Below are 22,644 nucleotides of genomic sequence, written 5' to 3'. Positions count from 1 at the left end.
AAAGAAAATATCTGGAAACAGATGCCCTGGCATTGCTTCAGCTGTAATCTGCTAGATTTATAATTCCTCTTCAGTTCAATATTGATTCAGAATAAAGCAACTCAAAACACACCGGCAGCTCGCAGCATTTCATAGCCTTCCCATCTTCCCTCCCTGCCATAACATTTCTGTTCTCTTCATCCAGACGAAAAGCACACGGACGAACAAAACAATGCGAGCTGATGAGAGACCCAAGTGTCCACAGAGCAGAGGATTTATGTCTGGGAAGGCTCAAAAGAATACTGTCAGCTGCTTTTTTATGGCTTTAATTTCTGTCTTCCTGCCCAGTGTTTGCTGACTGCTCTCCACATCCCAACTTGGTCACTCTCTGACTTGCAGGGGGTTCCCAGCACCAGAGACAGGCTGGGCAGTGGAGAGGAGATGCTGTAGTGGCAGTGTCCTGTGTGTGTGTGACAAGAGGGCAGGCATTGGGCTTCTCAGCCCCCAGACATCCCTGCTGGGGGTACAGCGAGCCACTCGATACCACACTGAAATGATATGATAGCATTTCTCTTTGGTAAAGCACCTTGAGAGCCCTTAAAAAAAGAGACAGAAAAGAAAAAAAGAGAAGAGAAAGATGTTAGGAAGTTTCCTTCTGATCTAGAAACAAAACCGCATATGTTATCAATGTACCAAACACACAGCTCAGATCCCCACCTGCAAGGGCACAACATGCACAAGTATGTGACAGAGAATCACTGGGTCATTGCACGCTCCATTAAACACAGCTCTGAGACCAAGTGCCCTGACGGCTCCCCAGGGAGATTTGCTATTGGGCAGGTTGGGACACAGCAGCTTTTATTTCCTTCAGGCAGGGAAAGGGGGACCTGGGCACGCTGCTGGGGGTCATGGTCTAAGTCCTTGTAGTCCACAGACTGGGAACAGGAAGGGATGAGCTGCAGATTGCAGGAGGAGTAGAAGGAAGGAAGTTTGGGACCCTGGGGATGAAGGCAGCACCACACACTGAGCTCATGAGTGGTGTTTCCTGCCTTTCTCTTTAGAGAGCGAAAATGAAGCACAAAGGACCTGGTTTTCTTATGGCTCTTGAACACGAGAGCCCTCAGAGAGGACCTGCTTGAAGCAGAGAGCAACCCCTTGCTGGAAAAGTGCTCAGAGGGGCTGGTTCCACAACATGCCCTTTGGGCAGCAGCCACTTCAGCTGCCACAGGCTCTGCTGGGGTCCATGGAGGGGGATTTGTGCCCAGGCCATCCACTCAGAGTGGTGACCTGTGCTCAGCCCCAGGCTTGTTCCATGATGCTATCTCCCCATGGAAGACCCCACGTGCCCAGCTTTGCTCCATAGATCAGCTCCTGTGCTGATATTTCTCCACTTGAAAGGCACTTCTTGAATTCTGGACAAGATTCTCCTCTATTTCCATTTCACAGTTCGTGCTCTTTTCCCCGTAGTGGGACTGAGTGCAGTAACTCAAGATGTGATGATCTGTATCATTTAAGTTTTTAGGCACTTCACTTAAACTCTCTCATAACCAGCTTTACTTTTCCCATTCTGGCTGCCTTCAACATTAGAGAATCAGTGCTGGGTTAAGCATCTTCATTACTCTTTCCCTTTGCCATAAGGTTCTGTTTTAATGGTGCAAGCAGAGTTTCTCACACTTTGCAAATAAAGAAGAGCCTGAGGACGGAGGTGTTCCATAACTACTGCAGTTCCACCATGAAGAAGACCTGGGATCCACACAGCGCTCCTCAGCCTGCACCCGTGGATCTAGTGGGGAGCAAACCTCTTCACCAGCTCCAGCACAGTTCTGCACAGGTCTTCCTAGGAAACCTCCCAGCTGCAAGGTTCATGGCTGCAAACCTCTCTCAGTGTTAGCTCTGCGTTGCTCTCACACACACACTGGAAAACCTGCCTTCAGTTCATTCTAGCTAAAGCCACGTTGGCACATTTGGAATGCTGCTACCTGCTCCATGCATGAATAGCTGTGACAGGAAACAAAGTCTAAGAAGCAAAAAGTGATGCTGAAGGCTGCAATGCTCAGAGCTGCCTTAATTATTAGAGCGTGAGCTTTTACATCCCTTGGGAAGCATGGGAAATATTGGCCTAAAAATGCATGGTGTGCTCAAAGCAGCAGAGGCAGGGAGCTGTGGGGACATCTCGCTGCAGCCAGCCTTGCTGTCTCCACTGGGCTTGGAACGAATCCTATTCATTGCAGCATACCTGAACTCAGAGCAGAGAGAGCAGACGAGGCTCATTGCCTATGCCAGGCAGAAAACTGCAACAACAATTGCGGTTTTCTTTCTTTTGTAATAAGGTTACGTGAGCAGACAGCAGCAGGAGACCCTCTCCCTCCTCATCCCCATGCCAAGATTTGTTAGCATCCTCCTGTGCTCAGTAAGAGCAGCAAAGCCACACAGCCGCCAGAGCCACACATCTGCCACACACCGTACCCCAGCCTGGAAGTGGGTGAGGGATTTGGGTTGGAAAAAAAACAAACACAAACATCCCCTTGCAAAGCTGAATGCTAGTATGTTCACACAACTGTTTGCACTGTGGAGGATGAGTGAGCCCACCATCTCTTTGCTTCATGCTCTGCTCTAGCAGCAGGCTGGCCGTGTCTCATGCTGCTGCCTCTGTTCGCCCAAAGCAAATGCAGCAGATTTCTCTGTTGACTATGGGGATTTGGTTCAACCAGGCGAATCCATGGGGAACACTGGCTAGTTTATTTTATTTCTTTTTCTGCTAGAAGCTGTGCATAGGTCCATCCCATGCAGATTAACCTCAAAGTCAGTTTCAACACAGAGAACTCACATTTTGCTTCCCAAGTTTTTCCCTTATTCCACTGCTTTTGGTGCTCTTTTCCCTCTCCTGCAAAGTCTGGATGCCCTCCCACAGGGGCTCACAGCTTCTTTTATAAATCCTGCAGTCACCCTCACCTCCTCAAGCAATTCAAGCACACCTGTGCTTTTGCAGCATCTCCAGTGCCCATCCCCCAGGTCTGGGGGCACCCCAGCATGTCAGAAGCAGAATCTGCTGGGCTGCAGAGCAGGGCTTGACTCCTGCCCACAGGTGGATTTGTTGCTGAGCACAGCATGTTCCCTTTTCTGGGGGAAAAATATAGGAAAGAGAAACAACAAATCAATTCCATTCACGTGAGATATGAGCTGAACTTCAACCAATAAATGCTGAAGGATAAAGCAATGCCAAAGAAAAAAAAAAAAAGTCCTGTTGTGATACGGTCATGTTTGAGGTTCATTTATTATTTAGAGATTTTTTTTTTTTCCTTTCCTCCTCCTGGTTAAAAACTAGATTTGCAGAAAGGAGCATTGCCAGCATACCAACACCCACCCAGAGCCCAGCCAAAGGGTTTGTGGAGGAGCTGCATCCTGGGTGCGACCTCACAGCAGGCACAGCGGGGACACAGAGCTCGTGGACATTTTCCACACCCACCCCTGCAGGAGAACCAAGGCCAGCACCGGCCCTTACCCATTTTTGCTGCATTCTGCCTCTCAGCATCTCAGCACACAAGCTGGAAGCCAGGCGACCCAGCTTGCTAGCAAAGAGAGCTTCCAAATGGGGATTGAGCAGTGATTAATTCATCCTATATTTGTTTTGAAAAGTGCTTCAGCAAGGTATACCATTTCCCTTTCCAGCTCGAGGCTTAACATCCACAGGCTTTCTTCCGTCTCAGAAACAAATCCACATTTATTTTGCATGCACCCAATTAATCCCCACAGCATTACATCCAACAGGCCAAAACGAAAGCTATCTCCACTGAAACTTCAGGAGAAAGAGGAGAGGGAGAAATGCTGGGTGGTTAGTGGAAGAAGTCAGTGAAGCAGTGTTAGAGCAACATGCCAAGGCCGTGTGCTGGTACCACCCATGGCTTTGGCTGAAGCCAGGTTTTCTTGGCTTTCAGGCTCTGCTTGGGGACCTGCTGGGTCCCCCAGTCCCCACTGTGACAAATTTTGGAAAGGTCCCAACTGGAGGGCATGGGCATTGCAATGTGTGCTCATGGCTGCAGCACCCACATCCTGCTCGCTCACCCCATGGAACCCATTCAGTTATCAGAACCCCACTGATGGATTGAACCCCAGTGAGGTTGGAACTAGATGATCATTAAGGTCCTTTCCAACCCAAGTCATTCTACGATTCTACATATGGCTGCATGAGCTGTACGTGGTTTTGCAGTCCACAATGACTTGGGAAGGAAAACCTGAGGCATTCATTTCAGGTACAATCACTGGAATTCCTACGTGGCTCTTCACTTGCTTTCATTGTTCAGGATGCTCCCAGGCTCAGCACTGATTTACCTGCAGCATCGGACATATTCTGTTCCCTGTTAAATCTTGTGCAACTCTGCCGTAGTCAATCTACGAAGCAAACATTTAATTTAGCAAGCAGGCTCAGAATCCCAAATTTAAACATATGTCAAGCCAGCTAGTAGCTTTGTTTTAATTAACTCTCAAACTTTGTGGCTGTCATTTCTTTATATAAATGAGGATGTTCTGCCAAGGGCAGAATGTAATCCTGTGCGCATACCTACAAAACCGTCTGCTGCTTCCCCAGCGCTCTTCAAAGAGCACAGAAGCAAAGGGATGGGCTGTTGTTATAAGGGTCCAGATGGCAGCACAACATTCTGTGGTCTGCTCGGAGGTCGTGCAGCTCTGCAGCCTGGATCCTGGGTGGGATGGGTTGGGATGGGTTGTGTTGGGGTGGGATGGGATCATTAAGGTTGGAAGGACCTCTACAGCCATTTAGTCCAACTGTCCAGCTACTATCAGTGTTGCCCACAGGAATACGGATGCGGTGGGTAATGTGAGTGCAGCTTTATTCTCAGTGCTGTTGGGGGTGCTCAGTGATGAGGAATAGCACTCACTTTGCTTTCGGGGCAGGAACAGGGGAATTTCGGGGCTCTGTTGTCCCTTCTGAAGAAGGAACAGTGCAAGCGCTAGCAGCTCCAGAAAAGAAATAAGCTGGTAACCAATTCTCATCTATAATTAATAGGAATGAAGGAGTGGGGCTCAGAACTCCCCTCCCAGTCTTGTGTTTTCCCCGAAATCGGGGCTCTCTGCGCCTGACCATGCGGGTAGCCGCCACCTAGCGGGCTGAGAACTTCAGCTATACCCCAACCCGCTCCGCCGGGGGGTCGTGACGTTCTCACGCACTTTCTGTAGCTGTTGTTCAAGGAAATGGAACGTTCCCCTCGGGGCTCCACGTTGGAAGAGGGCCGTGTTTGTGTCCCCGGCAGCCCTGCAGGGTGCTGCGGTCACAGTGCTGCTGTTCACCCCCAGGGCTCTTTGCCATTAAGAAATGATCCCTAATTTCGGGAAACGTGGTTTATTTAAGCCGCCGCTTGTTTATTTAAAAGAAGAAAATAAATAAACAAATGAACCATCCCGTGGCTATCCATCATGTGGTTTATGGGCCGGAGGAAGGCAGCTTAATTACCACGAAGATCTCCACCAGGGCGCTAATTGCGGGACCGCTCCGCAGCAATTAGCTCGCCGCTGCCCGCGCCACCCCCGCGGCTCCAGGCGGGAGGGGCGGGGCTTGAGGAAGGACCTCCCTCCCTCCCGGCGGGGTGGGCGGGGCCTCGTCTGCTCCGCCCCCCGCGCGGAACGGAGCGGAAGTGCCCGAGTTGCCGCCCGCCGCCGTCGCGCGCGCTGAGCAAGTTGCGCTCCGTCAGGGCGGCTCCGCGCTCGCTCTTCCTCCCTTTCTCACGGCGGCGGCGGCGGCTCCGATGCGGCGGAAGCAGAAGCGCTTGCTGCAGGCGGTGGGGCTGGCGCTGGCCGCTCTCGTCTTCTTGCCCAACGTGGGGCTCTGGTCCCTGTACCGCGAGCGGCAGCTGGAGGGCGGCGGGGCGAGCGGCGGGGAGGGGGCGGCCGTGGGGCCGCCGGGGGCGGCGGCAGGAGAGGCGGCGGTGAGTGGAGGCGGTGTGCTGAGCGGGGCCGGGCGGCGCGCTGAGTGGCTGCGGGGGGCGAGCGCTGAGCTGCGCTGCGGTCCTGCGTGCGAGGGGCTGGGGGGGGGGGGAGGTGGGTGGGCTGAGCGGTCCCCTTTAGCTGTGAGTTGCCCGGGGGGATCAGCCCACCCCAAACGGCGCGGGGAGGGCCGGGGGAGGCTTTGCCCGACTGAGCGGGATGCGCTGGGGAGTGTCGTTGCTCTTCGTGGGGAGCGCGAGGTCTGCCTTTACGTAAGGTGAGGGACGAGGGTTTTGCACGGGGATGGGCTGCAGGTGGGACGCCGGTACTTGCCGTGGATCCGGAGGTCTGCTTGCCTTTTGGCTGAGCGCGGTGAGGGAGTAGAGCGAGCTCTTTGCTCTAGGGAGAAAGAAGGCTTGTCCCATCCTTACAGCACAAAGGATTCTGCCTCCCAAAGGAGAGCCGTCTGCTCCATTTCTCCTCCCCTGCTTCAGGTGGAGGCAGCGAGCAGCTCCTGTTACACCTGGTGCCCCCAGGCCGTGTGGCAAGGACCTGCAGAACCCAGCCCTCCCTGAGGACAGGACGAGCTCGGGTCCCTCTGCTCTTCCCACTGTGTGCCCACTACTCAGTGACAGTGCAGCCAGTGGCTGTGTTCCTTCCTTGTCCCGGTGGTGTAGCTGCACATCTAGCAGACAAACCCTTCCGCTCTGTGTGAGAGACAGAGCTAGATCACCCAAATCAGACATTTGTAAGCTCAGCTTAGCTGTTTTACTTCTGGCAATGTAATTTCTTTATCCAATTCTTGGTTTGGCTCTGTACCATTAAGAACGATGGGGATGTGAAAGCTTGAAATGTCAGTGTGTAACTACCATTTCAGCTGCTGTCTCACAAGACTCTCCTTCTTCAGGACCACTTAAAACTCTTGGTTGTCTAAATCTTTCCCTCCTTGGAGACTTGCATTATGACTGCACCGTAAAGGTAGAGAAACTTCCTGTGGCAATTCCTCTCTTGGAACAAGGCATAGCCATACTGGGATGGGGCTCTTCCTTCCCAAAGAAATGCTTTCCAGATGTGAGCGTTTGGGGTTAAGCCCTGGTGTGATCATCTGCTCGTGTCCCATGCTGATGGGGGAAGAAGCTGTTGTGTGCCATATAGTGGTTGTGCAGCTGACCCTCAAGACTGCACAGAAATCCTTTTAATGCACGCAGTGCTTGTAGCAAGCCTATGGTACTTGTGCTTGGGCTCGTGTTGTGTGCAGGCAGCCTATTTTGCATTGCTGACAGAACCCAGCCCTGCAGGCCACTGCTGCACAGCTTTGCATAGTTGGTGTTTTGGCAAGGTGAAGATCAATGTAAAATTGTGGCTTCTAGGCATTGTGAAGGAGGAAGCTGGTAATTATCCTTGGGAGGCTTCAAAGTTCCTTGCTGTGGAGGTAGCAGTTAATTTTGGCTAAGTCTACACCAGCAGAAAAGATGGTAACAGGCTTACTTCTTCTTTTGGTCTTCCAAAATGGTCCCTGAGCTGTGGGCTTTGGGTAAGAGGAGCTGTAAGCCTGGCAGTTTCTACAATGCAGTGCATCACTGCTGATTTCAGTATATGTTCAGTCATCTCAGAAGTAAGATATTGTCATATTACCTGCGCTATGCAGAGTGTTTGTTCCATTTTTCTTTATCCTATAGCTGTTTGAAGCATGACAGCTGTCCATAAATTTTGAGGTCTGTTTTGTTTTGTGGGTATGTTGAACTGGGCGGGAAATATTTGTGCTGATTGCAGGGGAATTTGAAATGAAAGCTCCAGTGCTTGTGCAAACCAGAGCTGCTGGGTGCAGGATGAAGGCTCAACCTTCCCTTTTCAGTAATGTGGAGCTGTGGGTCACAGTGGGTCTGATAGCAAAGGCGTCTGTGTATCATATGTGTGTGTTTTTCAAGGACTGGGCCCTGAAATGATAGCTGCAGTTACACTGAGCAATGGAAAACGTACCCCGAAGGACAGCTGGCTGCCACGGTGAAAATAATTTCAGATGAAGCAGAATAAAGATAAAACAAATGGTTGTTTGTTTTTGGTTTTTTTTTTACTGTTGTCATAGAGTTATCTGCCAGCTGACTGCAGAGAGTTTGTCGGGCACCCTCAGTGCTGATGATTCCAATGGTCCTGACAGCCATTCACAGTTTTGTACAGCTCATCACCTTCCAGCTTGTAATGAATGTGCTGTTTGTCTGCTTGCTCGTGAACCCATACAGAAGGGCTGACTTCTTAACACCGAAACTAGTAAGACCATAGGAGGCTATATCATAAAAATCAATATTCGTTGCAGTCAGAAAAGAGATTTTTTTTTTGTCTATTTCTGGCTTTAATTTGCCTTCTCGTGCAGGCTCATGTCTGTATTGGAGGCATTTTAGACATGGTACAAAATGAGGTTTTCAATGAGATCTCTGTTCCTGCTCATTCTTTCTCTCAAATACCGCTGCTGTTCAGTAATGTTATCTTCCAGAGTTACAGCAAAAGGAGAGAGAAGTTTTAAGATGTGGTTGGATTAAAATGGTAAAAGAATTCCTGGAGTATACAGTTGCAGTGCTAAGATCTGGATGTTTAAATCATGCGTAGCATTTGGGTGGCTGTGCACCTGTGCTGCGTGTTACTTTCACAAGGGCGGTGTATCCATGCAGGCTATCTTTGACTTGTTTAATCTTTCTAGTGCCTGAAACAGAGTTATCAGAAAGTTAAGCAACCAGGAGCCATGTAAATATATTCCTGAGAAGGTTATGGTGGATTGTTTCTGCAGAAGTTCCTGGGCAGTTAATTGTTTCTGCAGTTACACTTTGAGGGTGGTTGAAATTAATAGAGTTGCTTCGACACTGTGGTTCAGGTCTGGGTTCTTTCTTTCTGCCCTTGGGTTTCTTCTTCTGGAGCTTTGCTGGTTGGGTCTCACCCTGTAGAGAAGGGATGGCTTCAAGCTGTGGCAGACCTGCCCCAAGGTCATGCTGCAGATGTCAATATTGCATTGACTTGCTTCGACTACGACTGCATGTGCAGAAGCATCCTTTATCGTAATGGATTTACGATTGCTCATCAGGCAATATGAAGTCCTTTTTTCATGGTGTGTGCAACAAGGTTGGTGGGGTGGTGGCTCTCGATAGGGACGACAGGATGGAGGTACTAAAATGCTCTGCTGATAACAAAAGTATTGGCTTAGCTTCATATATTCAGTATATTTTTTCCTCACCAGCGTGCATATATCAGCATGCTAATGTAATAAAGATTGACTTTGGTGTAGTTTCATCTTTCTCTTTATATATTTTTAAAAAGGTATTCGGTAGGTAAAAAAAAACATGATCTGCAAGTGTGGAGGATTTCAAGAGAAATCAGCCTGTTCCTTTTGTCTCTTGAATTTCAGCTCTCTGCCTCAGAGGCTGCTGGGCATTGCCGGCTCAAACATTTAATTGCTGTTTGGTCCTGCGGTTTGTAAGACACAGATGAGTTAGTCTGTGGGCTGGTAGTTTGTGCTTGGGCTGATGTGATAGCTGCATGAGTCCTAATCCTCTGCAGAGATCCCCCTCACTACCTGTCTGGCCACGCTGGAGATCCACGCTGCGTGGTGTGTGCTGTTATGGGAACGTGGTGCCTGAACTCCAGGAGAGATTAAGCTTGAACATCTCATTCTCTGAATTGCTGGATAAAAGCACTGTGGCAAATTAGCAGCCTTTCGTTTTATGCATTTCATTTGATATGATGCATGCTTTATAAAGTCACCCTGTAGCTTGTAGTAGTAATTTGTGCTCTATAAAATCACTTGTGAGCATGATGGAAGTATATAAATCACAAAGCTGATTGTGTGGTGCCCTCTGCTGCCAGCTCTACCTGGCTGCTCGGGGCTGTGAATGAGACACAGGCTTCAAATGTGATTGAAGACTTGTGAGAACGCAGCCCTTGGGCAATTTGGGGTTGTAAACTTTGGCTTTGGTGCAATTAAGTTCCAAGTGTTTGGGCTGTACTGCTGAAAAAGCAGCCCTGGTTTCAACCTAAGCAGGGAGCAGCGAGTGCTGCTTCCAGAATGCTGCTGCTCACCTCTTTTTCACCAGAGGAAGATCAGCTTTGCCATACCAACCTCAGGGCAGCTATGAAACTGTCTCTGGCTGTCAGCTTCATGTTGCTGCTGGCACATGCTGCTTGAGAATGGGGTGATTCTGCAGACTTCGCCTGCTTGGAAGGCTTCCCTAGGGCTTGGGAAGAGAAGAGGAAAACCTTTCTGCTCTCTGCCAGCCAGAGGTAAGCAGAAAGCCAGCTTGTCGTGCTGCCTGAGTCTTTGGCAGTGGCACACTGGCCCTTGGTGCTGCAGCTGAACTTTGAGCTTGGCTCTCTGTGACGCCTTTGAGGCTGCCATTGTTGCTTGTGTTGGCTAGATGCTTCCTAGCTGGTGCAAAAGCAAACTTAGAAAAGCTTATTTTGATAAACACAGTGTAAAACAATTGGAATGTAAGGAATGAAATGCAAGTTAGAGCTAAAACAGCTATTTTTGTGTGGCCAATTTCTAGAACTGGCTACTCTGAAGTTCATTATTTCAATATAGTTGTGAAATAAGCTGTTTTTCCTGGGCTGACTAAATGTTGTACTACAGAGTGAGCTTATGCAAAAGTTAAGTTTCTGTCTTAGAAAGAAAGAGGGCAGGGGGGGAAGAGTTTTGAAGCACAGAGTACATGAAGTGGTGAATCCATCTTGCAGCTGCGAGGTCCCAAGTTAACCTGGGAAAAGATGCTGATTAAGAAATTAGAGCTTTCACTGATCTCGTTATTCGTGCTGGTGGTCTGAACCGTGATGGTAACACAGCATTGAATGAACCAACAGGCTGTGTGCTAGCTCCCCTATGTTGTCTGAAAACGGGGAGTCTTGTACTCGTATCCCACAGGGTTGTCTCTGCTGTGGGGCAGAGGATCCATGGGCAGGTAGTTCTGTGGCTGGCCATTGAAACATCCTCTGTATGCAGTTCTTAAACACTGCCATGATTAACTCTCCTTTAAAGGAAATTTTTAGCAGGAAAATGTTCTGGCTCCTGACATCCGTAGGTCAGCAGTGAAAGCCGTAATCACACAGCAATCTGCAGAGCTCTATGTTTTCCCAGTGTGAGCAGGGATCAGATGGTGAGACAGCAAGATTTATGAGCAACTGTAGTTACAAATTTCCTGCCAGCGAACTGCCACGTGTTTGACCAACTGGGAAAATATTGGAAAGCTCCTTATCACTGATGGTATGTTGAAGTCAGGCAAAAAATGCTTTCTACCAGACTGAGGTAGTATCACCTTTCACGTAGCATCACATTCAGTGCAGGAGATCTGATGTTTGTAGGCTCCTATGGAGTGTACCATAAGCAGAATGCAGTGTGTGGGGCTCAGTGGTGCAGTGCACATCAGGGAGGTGTGAACAGAGCAGTTGTGACATTGGCTGTCAAAGGACTCTGCCTCTCTGGAGGGTCCATCATGCTTCGTGTCTTCCATGTTATTCTCTCTGTGGATTAACTTCAGTAAGTTGTGCTGCTTTAAATTGCGTGATACCATAAATATTGCATTGTACGGTGCAGTCACAGGGACAGGTGGCTGCAATAGCTTTGTGCATATGAGATCTTGGAAAAGTAGCAGAGAAGCACTCGTGTTTAGTGATTGAAATGCACATATAGGTCTTCTGGCACACTTTTTTTAGAAAACTGTAAAGGAATTTTTCCATAACTGAATGGATTAAGATGTAGATAATCTGGTGGGATATACTGGAATAGAAAGCAGGTGTCAATGACTACTTAAATGATTGTTTTTTTAAATGTCATTTAAGCAACGCTTATGTAGATTCTGTTAAAGCTGAATAGATATTAGCTTTGTATCTAGAACTTCTTAATCTGGAATCAAATCAGGAGTGACTATTCTGCCCTAAATTTGTACTTTGTCTTAATCTGAACCAGCCTCCCAGGACAGAACCACTTCAGGCTGGCCTGGTGTGGTTGGGCTGCTCATGTATTCCCTTTATATGCAGTTTTATCTGGGATTCCTGTTTCTAGAGAGGGCTGTGAAAGAGACTCTGACTGCAGATCCCAGATTGTTTGCAGAATGCTGTCAATGGGTTTTTTTTGGCACTGAACAGAAATATGAATCTGTTCATCAGATTTCACAGACACCTGTACAAATCCTGATGCTCAAGTCGCTTTCAGGAGTATAACAATGACTCTCTATTCCCTGATCCAGATAGAAGAGCACATCCCCCTTGATTTTGTAATTCTCTGTTCTCCTTTAAGACTGCCTTTTCCATTTTGTTTGCCATGAACAAACTTTCACATTTGTTATCTCCTTTGGAGTTTACCTTCAGATAAACAGATCTGGCATGCTGCTCGTGACTTCTTACAACTTGGGGAGCAGGAAGTGTTACTTGTCCTGCTCCATTCAGCACAAAACATGACCTCTCAGTGGTAATGGTATCTCCCCTATCAGTGTAACTGACACTCGTGGTGTTATTTTGTGTTACCTCGACTGGATAGGTAGGTAACAAGGATGAGAGTGTTTATTACACAGCTTTGTGAGAAATACAAGCAGTACTGGGTATCAGGTTATGGCTGACTTGTCAGACTGTGCTTCTCTTGCCGAATTTAAAGGGTCTGATGGATGACTGGAGAAAACTACCAGTCAGTAAAACCAGTCAGTGTGGCACAAGAGGTTACTGGGCAGCCCCTCTTCTCTAAAATCATGGGTAGAATGGGAACTTACCTGCTCCCATGTCTGAGATCTGCTGGCAGCTCTGCATCCAAGTCCCACGTGCCCCTTAAAATATAAGAAATGTGTCACTTGACACTTCTTATTGTTCATAAACTTGATAAAGCTTTAAATTGTGGCTTCAAAGAAGGGAGGTCTGCCACGTCTTGGTCTTTAAATTTGCTTTTCTTTCTAAATAATTAGCTCTTTTCCTTGCCCTTTTGCAGTTGCTTCATTTTCTCTAATCTTAGCTCCGGGGTTAAAAGAGAACTCTCTGGAGCATATATCTATAATTAAGGCTTTTCAACCACAGTTACAGTGGAGTACAAGCAGTGCTCCAGTGATGCCAATACCCAGGGAAGAAACTTGTTTCAGTGGGGAAGCTGCTGAGTTTACTGAGACTGAACTTTTCCAGCTATCCCACTCGTGGAGTTCCCCTGATGCTATTCTGCACCTTCTCACTTGGCTGAGTTGCCTTTTTAAGGCTGATGACATTTTCTGCAGCTCACAAGAGAAGTTATTTATTCTTCTTGTCACTTTCTTGGAAGCACCAACTCCTAGCTACGGCGATTAGTGTCCATCATGAGCATTTTCGGAAAGCTGGGAGAAATGTCAGCCAGTTCATTTTTAAGGTCTGACTTCTTCAGGTCTTAGAACACCTCTCTTCAGGCATCTTAATTAAAACTGAGTTCTGGTTAACAGTACCAAAGGTGAGTGGCATTCAACTGACTTTCATCTTTTGGAAATCATTATACAAGTGCACAAATGCGTTGCCAGCGAAGTGAGCCTGGGATGAGATCTGTCTTGTTGTCTGGGTGCTCTCACAGATCTTCCAAGTGCTGTGAACAAGCGCCTGCTTGGTGGCAGCTGCTAAATGGCAGCTGGTGGGCTTGAGATTTGTATCCTAATAAGAGTCTCAAATGGAAAAATCATTGTAAGCGAGGTGTAACTTGTGTGGATATTGCAATTCTTTCCTTAGCAAGAAATAGAGGAGAGTGGAAGGGAAGTGGAGGCAGCAAAGACTTGAACGCACAGCAGCACGGAACCTTGAGTTTTACTCTTAATGTTTGTTCAGTGCCTGTGTCTTCCAGGCTCAAACTCTTATTAATCTTTCAACTGTAGTACTTTTTTTTGTCCAATTAGCACAAGAAGTAGCAGAAAGTAACTTCTAAAAATTGTTTCTCAAAGCAGTGAATGGTGCCATCCTTCCCTGCCAAGCTGAGTGTCACCAATTTGTATTCAGAGCTTCTCCCCTCAGCGCTGATGTGTATTTCTCAGTTGACGTAGCAGTGGCTTGATGGCATAGCTTTCAAATACAGATCTGTCCTGTGTGGCTGGAAAGCGACTGCCAAAGTCAAAATTCCAAAAAGCATTTCAGAGTGTTTGTTTGAAATGCGTAGGAATTCCGGCTGCCTGCTGAAATAATGGCCAACCAGGCATTGAGTTTCAAAGAAATCTGAAAGAGGTTGTTGGTTGTTGCTTTTTTTTTCTCCAGGTATGGATTGTTGAACTTCCACTTCGAACTTGCATGAACTCTCTTCTGCTGCAGAACTTGTAGTCAGTAATAAGTATAAAGGAATTGCAGAACAACGGTGTATCTATCTGTGTCCTGCAGGAACTTTTTTGAATGAATGAAGTCTACATTTGTATGTGTCTGCTCTGTCCTTTGGATAACCTGATTAGAATGGAAATATTTTTTTCCTTTGTTGGTCAAATTCTTGCTCTGTTTCAGGGTTTTGTTGGATCTGATCTGAACGTGCTATTAGCAGTCTCCTGCATGCAGAGCTGCTTTGCTTCTGCCCACTTGAACAACTGCTTTTACAAAGCTGGGTTGCTATGAAAGATTCAGATCTGCTTTCTCTCTAAAGCCTGAAATCCTTTGCTTGCAATTACACGTGCAAACTAAGATGGTTTTCTATCATCCTCTTCTCTACCTTTGCTTATAAATATGTAAGAAGATCTAACATTTAAAATCTTTAATAGGCAATCTTGATTTTTCCTGAGTGGAATATCATGTGGGCTTGCCTCTGTGTAAATTATTTGTTCAGATTCATTGGGAAAGTTGCTTTCTTTTCGTTTGCATCGTTATCAATAAAACGATTTTTCTCCATGATGGAAAAGAGACACCTTATGTTTCTCAGCACCTCTCAGATGAAGTCCGAGAAGGAATTTTCTGAGGCATTAGTAAACATGAGCTATTGCTTAATAAATAAAACAAGCGAAAGTGTTTGAGTGTTCTTAATGCTCAGACCAAAGTTTTCAAACATGTCTTAGGATGTGATGCTCCTTTGAAAAACCGGAGTCTTAGTGACTTTGATCTAAGGTATGATACACAAACACACGTAACCAGGTCTAGCATCCCATAAGATTATTTGGATTTTCTTTTTATTTTAGAAGAAAGAGCAGTTCCTTCTCTTCTTCTCGTCTGACTTTAATCTTAACTCCATGTCCTTGAAAATGCTGCTCTTCAGACACTGCGCTTTCGGCTCAGATGAGTGAAATAAAAAATCTATTCCCTCACTAAAGGAAATCAGAACCTCAAAAGGTGGGTAAGTACAGGTGTTACTCTGCAAAAGGCTTTAGTTAGGCAGTAAGTTACTTGCTGTAACATTGCAGAAGAGCTCTTGCGTTTACATGCCTGTCAGTTCATGTTAGCCACTGCTGAAGCAGGTTCCGTTTCTCAAGAAGAACTAAACCCTGTGATTATCTTCTGTGATTTCGTGCATCTTGCAGATTATCAGTTGTCAGGCTTTCATGTGTGATAGCCAAATAATAAGAAACAACCCTTTTTTCATACCTGCATGTGTTAGCTTTGCTGCTCCACCAATACACTGTGGGCTGCTGCTGCTTCTCTCTGCTTCTCAGCCTGCAGCTTGCTGTGTTGGAAATATCTAAAACTAATGTTTACTTATTACTGTTTCGTGCAGTCCAGTTCTTTTTGTGGCTGTTTTGAAATCCTGTTTAAGAAACTGATTTCATCTGCAAAAAAAAAATCTCACTTCAAGAAAACAGCATCTGTTCCCAGGTCTCGTTCACAGTGGTGGAGAAGTTATGTTGGCACAATTAAACTGTTCAGAATGAGACTTCCCAATATTATTTTGCTTCCCTGGGTCTGCAGGCATGGAATCACGCTTCAGAAACGTCTGTAAAGTATCAGAAGACTTGGGATTTTGATGCAGAAACTGGCAGAAATGTATCTGGAGGGAGAAAGAGGAGAGAGACCAGAGGCCTAACGAAATGCTTATCATTGTTAGCATTTTCCTGTTGTTCCTGTTGACTGTTTGGAAATGTGAAGGGGAAATCAGCCTTAAAGGACTAAATTGTCCCAGTAATCACCATATCTCTTCCTTTAATCATCCAAACCCATCATGTTTCTTTTTTTAAGCTTAGGATGGATTGAGAAATAAACAATTTCACTGAATTCCAACACAGGCAGCTCCAGCTACAGGAAGAGGTGCTGGTGAAGCTGGGAGTGTGTGATGCTGCACCGGGAGTGCAGGTGCTCAGAGCTCAGTTCTTTAGCACGGATCTGTTTAGGTAAACTCCAACATTCATGGAATTTGCATCAGTTACATTTGTCTCTTTGCAGAAGGAGCTGTTACATTTTGGCAAACGTGGAATTCCTTTGGAGAAAAGCAGGAGTGGGGAATTGTGCTCTGCGCTTTGCTGAGCGTATGCATTGTGGTTAAAAATACATCTTTGTATTGAGATTTGGCCAACGCCTCCTTCGCACAGTTGGAATGTGTGAAAGCTGCATCTCCTCTCCTCCAATTTGTTAACATTTATCAAAATATCCCTGAGTGAGGTTCATTTAAGCATTAAGGGCATCTTTACTCAAATATTGTCGGTGGAACTATTCTGTTGTGCCTTCTATCATTGCTCCTTATAAAACAGATGATTTAAAATCTTATGAGGAATGTCAAATATATATAATGTTGCAATTGAGCTTAAAAAAGAGCAAGCAATTCTATTATGAGATCCATCTCCTATTTCACTTCAGATTTTTCTCATTGTTTTGACAAGGTAGGCATGAGTCACTTGCTGTTCTCCTCTGGTGATAGATCCAAATATTTCTTGAGGGTAGCTCTTCCCATGTTGTCTCTTGACTTCCCTGGGACCCTGCTGTCCTATTTGAACCTCAGTGTCCCATGTAAGCACAAGTTTGTGTCTTCAAGCTCTTCAGTTTATGTGCTTGTAGGTTGTCTCACCACCTATCTCAGCAGGTCAGCACTGGGGAGAGGGTCTTTGCTGCTGAGAACTTCCTCAGCAGAGCTGCCAGATGCACATACATCTGTGCTGCTGCCGTGTGCTCTCAGCCAAAACAGAATGCCATTGCTAAATACAATGTAATGTGATTTAAAAAAACTTATTTTTTGCAGGTAGGTGCATGCAGAAACTTGAGTTAAAGCCTCGGTAATCAATCTTAAGGTGAATCAGTTCTCCTTTTCCCGTATCCTTCTAAGCAGGGTGTCGCATACACCGTCACCTAAACTAATTCTTAAATTCAAAAGTCCAGATCTGATAGAAATGTACGATCTATAGCTGTTCCAGCTGCAGTCTCCTAAATGACCCTGAGGAGAGGCTGTCTCGAGCTGTCTGTGATCGCAGATGCGGGTTGTGAATGGGGGTGTGGAAGATTAGAAAAGTCTTATCTGAAACGTGAAGGGTGCTTCTTGAGTTGTCCTTGATTTCAATTGCTGTGGAGTGTCTGTGTGTAGAAGATAATAGATTTTCTTCCTCCGTAGTTGCATATTTTCTGCAAATACGAGCTTGGGCCATCTGATTAGAGAACTAGAGTCCTTGGCGAAGCCAATTACATACAGACTAACAGGAAAGTGTCTCAAACTTCAGTCTACGCCAAGATCCTTTTCCTTGCTTTTCAGCCTAGGCTGTTATGGGCACAGAGTAACGCTGGTTACCAAAGGTGAAAGGCTTCAGCTGTGGAAACAGGTGAAGTGCTTGTGCCTTTCAGGTAATTTCTGTAATAAGAGGCTGCTCCTCGTGGAAATGTCTGAGGAACAGCTGTAAATTGATGCACACGAGGAGGGAGCACTGATAAATTAGCTGAGAATTGTCAGTCGTGCAATAAAACTTCAAATATTGGCTTAACCTGAGAATGTTATTGTTTTCAAACATCCAGAGAGAAAAAGCATAGTCTCGTATTTCATTTAACAAGCCATCTGAAAACTTGGTTTAAAAAAAAAAAAAAATTATCTCTAGAGGGTATGAGTTCTCAAGTGAAGTCTATTTTTATAGTCCTTGAAAACAAAACCTGACAGACCATATTTGCCAGCATGTGCATTGCTCTGGTGACAGCGTTGCTTTTTACAGCATGCCAGAGGAAACGCGCTGCGCTGGAGCATATGTCAGTGATTAGTGGGGCCAGCACTGCAGGATGGAATGGGAGAAGGATCGTTGCGTGGAGAAAGCACTGGATGGGCTGAGTGTGAGAAATGTAGTGCTTTGAGGAGTACTTTTGGAGGAGGAATGGAGAAGAGATATTTTAGGTTATCTACATGTTACTAATATGCTTTCTTGCAAATTGTTCACATTTAAGCAAGTAGACGGCTCGTTCCTTTCTCTGTGTATTTCCTTCAGTTTCTTCATTTAGATAACTGTTTTATATCTCTTGTGGTTTGTATGGTACAGGCATTTGCACGCTTGGTTTGTGCCAGAGTGAACTGAAAACCCTAGAAAGTGAGACTTTGGTGCTTAACTCCCTTGTGGATGGAGGCCTAAGTGGGTTTAAGGGCTTAGGCTGAGTGATCTTCTGAAACCAGCTGATCCTCCTCAGACCTGAAGCCCACGTTCAGGGCTCTTACCCTTGGGGTGTGTGCTCAAGGTTGGCTCCTATGCAGCTTGGGGTCCTCATTGCCCTCATTGCCTCTTCCTCATCAAAACCCCGCTGTGATCTTCAGCATTGCCCCCTTGGAGGACAGCAGGTTCAGAGCATGATGTGCTCTGCATGAAGCATGTGGGACTCGGGTATCTGCATTCAAAGCCTTGGGGCAGAGAGAAGAAGAGGTAGTATACCTAAGACCTGGAAAAAAACAGTGTGAAAGATGTGCCCTACTCAATTGTTTTACATGTGATTCTGAAGGCACTTCCAGATCTCACTTAGCGCCAGAGATCCCTCTGCAGGAATCACAGCATCACGATGTAAACCTTTATAGTGGATTTCACCTTCAGTGTCATGCACGTGGTCACCAGTCAGTTGCTGTAAAAGATGTTCCTTCCTTACTCTGTTCACACATTGTCAGTTATACCGGAGTTTGCCAAGTGTGTCATATAAATGAGAGCAAAGTAAGCGTGCTCTGCTCCATTTATCACAGTGGACGTTAGTGTTTTAACTTTACCAATGTTTATGGAATCTTTCCCTCTGAAATCTTGTCAGAGAAGCTCAGTGCCATTTGGATTAGGGAAGGTCAGAAGCAGTAAGAGAATCCCTGAAAACTAGAATGTATCAGATGCTGTGTAACACTGTGCTTCCGGAGCTGGGATCATCAAAATCAGACTGACTTTTTGTAGAGTAGGAATTTGGCTACTAAGATTTAAAAAACAATGCAAGAAGCAAAGTTATTTCCAGTTAAACCCAAGCTCTGAGGTTGTTCTGTGTGGAGCACTCTATGACTGTCATTTACCCAGCTTACAAACATTTGGGGTAGGTTTTTTTCCTCTCATATTTAGCAGCTTTTATAGAACTATTTTAGGTCTGTTTTTATTAGTCTATAAAGTTCTTGCTTCTGAGTAACTATTAAGATAATTAGAAAAGCAGAATTAAATCCTCTGAGCCCATTAGGGAAAAATGATGGCTCCATGAGAACTGACTTCTATTTCTGTAATGCAAGGGGAGGCCTGGTCAGAAGTCTGTAAGGAAGGAGTAAAACACTCAAAGGAAAAATGTTTCTGAAAGTTGCATCCACTGAAAGCATGTTTATTTTCCTTCCCTGAAGTTGTTCTGTAGAAAATGCCTTAAAAGTCAGGTTGTTTGCTGGTACTGGTAGCACAAAAAGCAGCTTCCCAGAAGTGCAGTAATTTGACTTCATACAGTGTGACAAGTAGTCTGCAGCTTCCTGAAAAGAACAGCTGGATTTTCACTGCTGGCTGAGTCCCGTGTGAAGATCTTTGGCATTTCCAGTCTTCTGATGCCTGGTGAAATCACTGTAATGCTTTGTCTTCTGTCTCAGATGTGAGATTTGTGGATCTGTTTTTTCCTTCCCTAGCTCGTCAGTACTGTGAGACGATCTGACTTTTGAAACTTTGTTGTTTTTCATCTCTTTTTTTTTTTTAATTCCTTAAAATTAAAGGTCTAAACATTTAAGAGGAGCACTGGCTTACCTCATCTGTGAGTCACAGCTTCACAATAGCAGCATGTCTTCAGTAAAATGTTTTCAAGCTCATTAAAGTTGGATTAATCAATGATGTGTTGATGTAGACTTTTGGCTGTGTCTGCAGCTACAGTCCTGTTCACAGCGCTGTGTGTGCATGTAGGTATTTCTTTGCTGCTATCCCTGGGCAGCAAAGGAAAGGCAATAGTTCTGATCACAAAGTCAGCAGTGAGGAACTGTATTTGTCTCTCTTTTTCTGGTAGAAGGTTGTTGGAACTGGTGTATCTCAGTCTTCAGAGATCCTGATGCACTGTGAAGGTGAACTTGTGTGTAGACTCTGGCAATGTGCTCCATTCAGAATGAAGAAAGGAACACCAAAGGAGGTTTTCTTCCATTCCAGTACTGAACTTTGTCAGCTTAATATGCATGAGTTTGGACGTGTTTGTTGCTCCTGGATTAGGCAGTCTGGCTTCTGTTCTCATTTCCAAAGCAAGAACATGTAACGCATCACCATTTGCTATACCTGTAAGCTGTTCTTAATTATGTGATGTGTGCAGACAGCAAGAAGGGTTAGGACCTGGAGCAGAGACCAGTGTGTGCACCTGGGTCTTGCTGGAAATCATTGGGTACAAAGCTTCAGAAGCTTGTAAAAACTCTGGGCAGCTCCTTGGAGGAGGAACCTGGCTGATGGAAAAGGCCCTGAAAGCTTCTTGGTTATGGAGTGCTTTTAAAATTTAATGACATATAATCCAACGTTCTATTTGTGTGTCTGGGCTTATAAATTTAATGATGACTTCTAGCAATTCTGTTTACTACCTCCTGCATCAACTCCTTGTGTAAGAACTAATCTCCCTCCAGAAGATCTTTATCTTAAGATAGGATAATACTTGAAAACACAGGAGGGAAAGGCAGCAGTTGCAAAGATATCCCCGGGTTTCTTGAAGTTCCTCAAATCTTGTATCTTCTGTGGTTCAAAACAATCTTGGCTTTAGCTTATGTTATGAAAACTACCTCCCTATTAGTCTGCAGAATGACTTGGACAACTTACAGGGAGCATGCAAGAGATTAATGTGATCTGCAGCCAAAATGGGAGAAGCATTAAACTATGCTCTTTAGCAAAAAAAAAAAAAAAAAAAAAAGCTGCAGAAGGCTTTCCAAAGGGTTTTATTGTAGCTCAATCATAGCTACAAATGTTGGCTTGTGTTCCTGGAACACTCCATGCTTGAGAAATGACACGTTTATCAGCAGGAGTGGGTCAAGTGTTAGTTTAGGTAAATGCCTGCCACATAATGCCATGCCATCACTTGGGTCAGCCCTTGCTGCTTTGCTATTGGCTTCTGCTGACCACTGTCTCTTCTGAAAGGTGACAGAGAACGTAAGGAACGTTGCTGAGCCTTATGCCTTCTGACTGCTGCATATGAGATTTCCATAACTTGTTTGGTGTTGAAAGGGTAAGGAGGGGGGTTATTCTATTCCTATTAGTCAAACTGTTCTCATTTTTCTTATGCTTTTGATGTATAGCTCTGTGCCCAGTCTGAAATGGGATGCTGCTGTAGTGATTCTTGTTCTTCATGGTGCTTTACATTCAACACAGACTATACCAGTAAAAGAACTGTGTCTTGCAAGTCACTATTCTCTGACTGCAGGAGAAGCTCTAGCTGTCCCCTAGTTACAGCTGGGCTGCACAGGCTGATGTGGGAATGGGACATGCAGACATGCACCTCTCTGGAACACGTGGCTTCAGAGCAGAGAGGATGCAGTGTCCCTTTCTTCATGCTGCTCCTGTGTCCCTTCTCTGTGCTGCTGGGGCTGCGCTGGGCAGAATGCTTGGCTCTGCCTCACATGAAGCTGCCAAATTTGAAGTACTGGACAGCTGGCATCCCCAGGACCTGACACAATGCTTGACACAGCGATTAATCAACGTTAATGGAATTGCCTGGTTGGCCTCAATTTTTCATTATGAAGTCAGCAAGGTGGATGGCTCGAGTGCATGTGACAGAGTATGTGCTGCTGCTCAAGGGTGGGACCCTGTTGGAGCACAGCAGTTAAGCACTGCTGTTGGGAAGTGCTTGTGCTGAAGCTTCATTCTTGGACGTGATGGATTGTGTGTCCTCACCAGCTTTCACGTAAAAGAACAGCTCTTTAGTTCTGTGTGTATTGCAGAAATTGGAAGTGTTTAAAGTGTTTTGTTATCTTGCCTTGGCACTGGTTGGATGGGCAGCTTTCTCCAGAGGAACAGCTGATGAATTGCTGGTTGTCACTTAAGGACTATCCAAGAAGAAAGAAAGATTCTTGTGCTGCAGCTTTTTCTGCTCTGTCTCTTGCTATTAGGAGGCCTGCAGTACTTCAGAAGGCTGCAGTTGAAAGAAGTTTCAGAACAGGACCCTGGCAGGGTGTAATCTCCTCAAAAGAAATCTCCCAGGAACTGCCTGTACAGATAAACAGACACTTAGAGGAGGCGTGAGGCCTAAAGAGCAAGGGGAAGTCCGTTTGTATCCAGACTAAGACCCTTTGGCTGTCTGGACTGGGCTTATGCATTGTTTGCTTGCTGCTGGGTGAGGAAGTGCTGTCTGAGCTGTGGATATAAGGTGCTATGCGACATATTTTACTAGCGCTTAAGCTGCCTTGACCTAATTTGCTTAATTTTAAAGGAACAAAGACTATCAGTGGCTTGT

The 22,644-nt window shown here is 45.8% G+C and overlaps 1 protein-coding gene across 2 annotated transcripts in view; it reads left to right on the top strand.

Moving 5' to 3' along the window:
• Positions 1 to 5,604: 5,604 nt before the first annotated feature.
• GALNT10 (polypeptide N-acetylgalactosaminyltransferase 10) overlaps positions 5,605 to 22,644 on the top strand; it is an 82,186-nt gene continuing 65,146 nt past the window's right edge. For both annotated transcript variants that reach the window (XM_048960341.1, XM_048960340.1), the window contains exon 1: positions 5,605 to 5,918. In XM_048960341.1, the coding sequence (XP_048816298.1) occupies positions 5,739 to 5,918 (180 nt within the window). In that variant the 5' untranslated portion in view covers positions 5,605 to 5,738. The remainder of the gene's footprint in view (positions 5,919 to 22,644) is intronic.

The sequence above is a fragment of the Lagopus muta genome, chromosome 14 (assembly GCF_023343835.1).
Source record: "Lagopus muta isolate bLagMut1 chromosome 14, bLagMut1 primary, whole genome shotgun sequence".
NCBI classification, from domain to species: domain Eukaryota; kingdom Metazoa; phylum Chordata; class Aves; order Galliformes; family Phasianidae; genus Lagopus; species Lagopus muta.
Note: the sequence above shows the minus strand (reverse complement) of the source record. Positions and strands in the feature narration are given on the sequence as shown.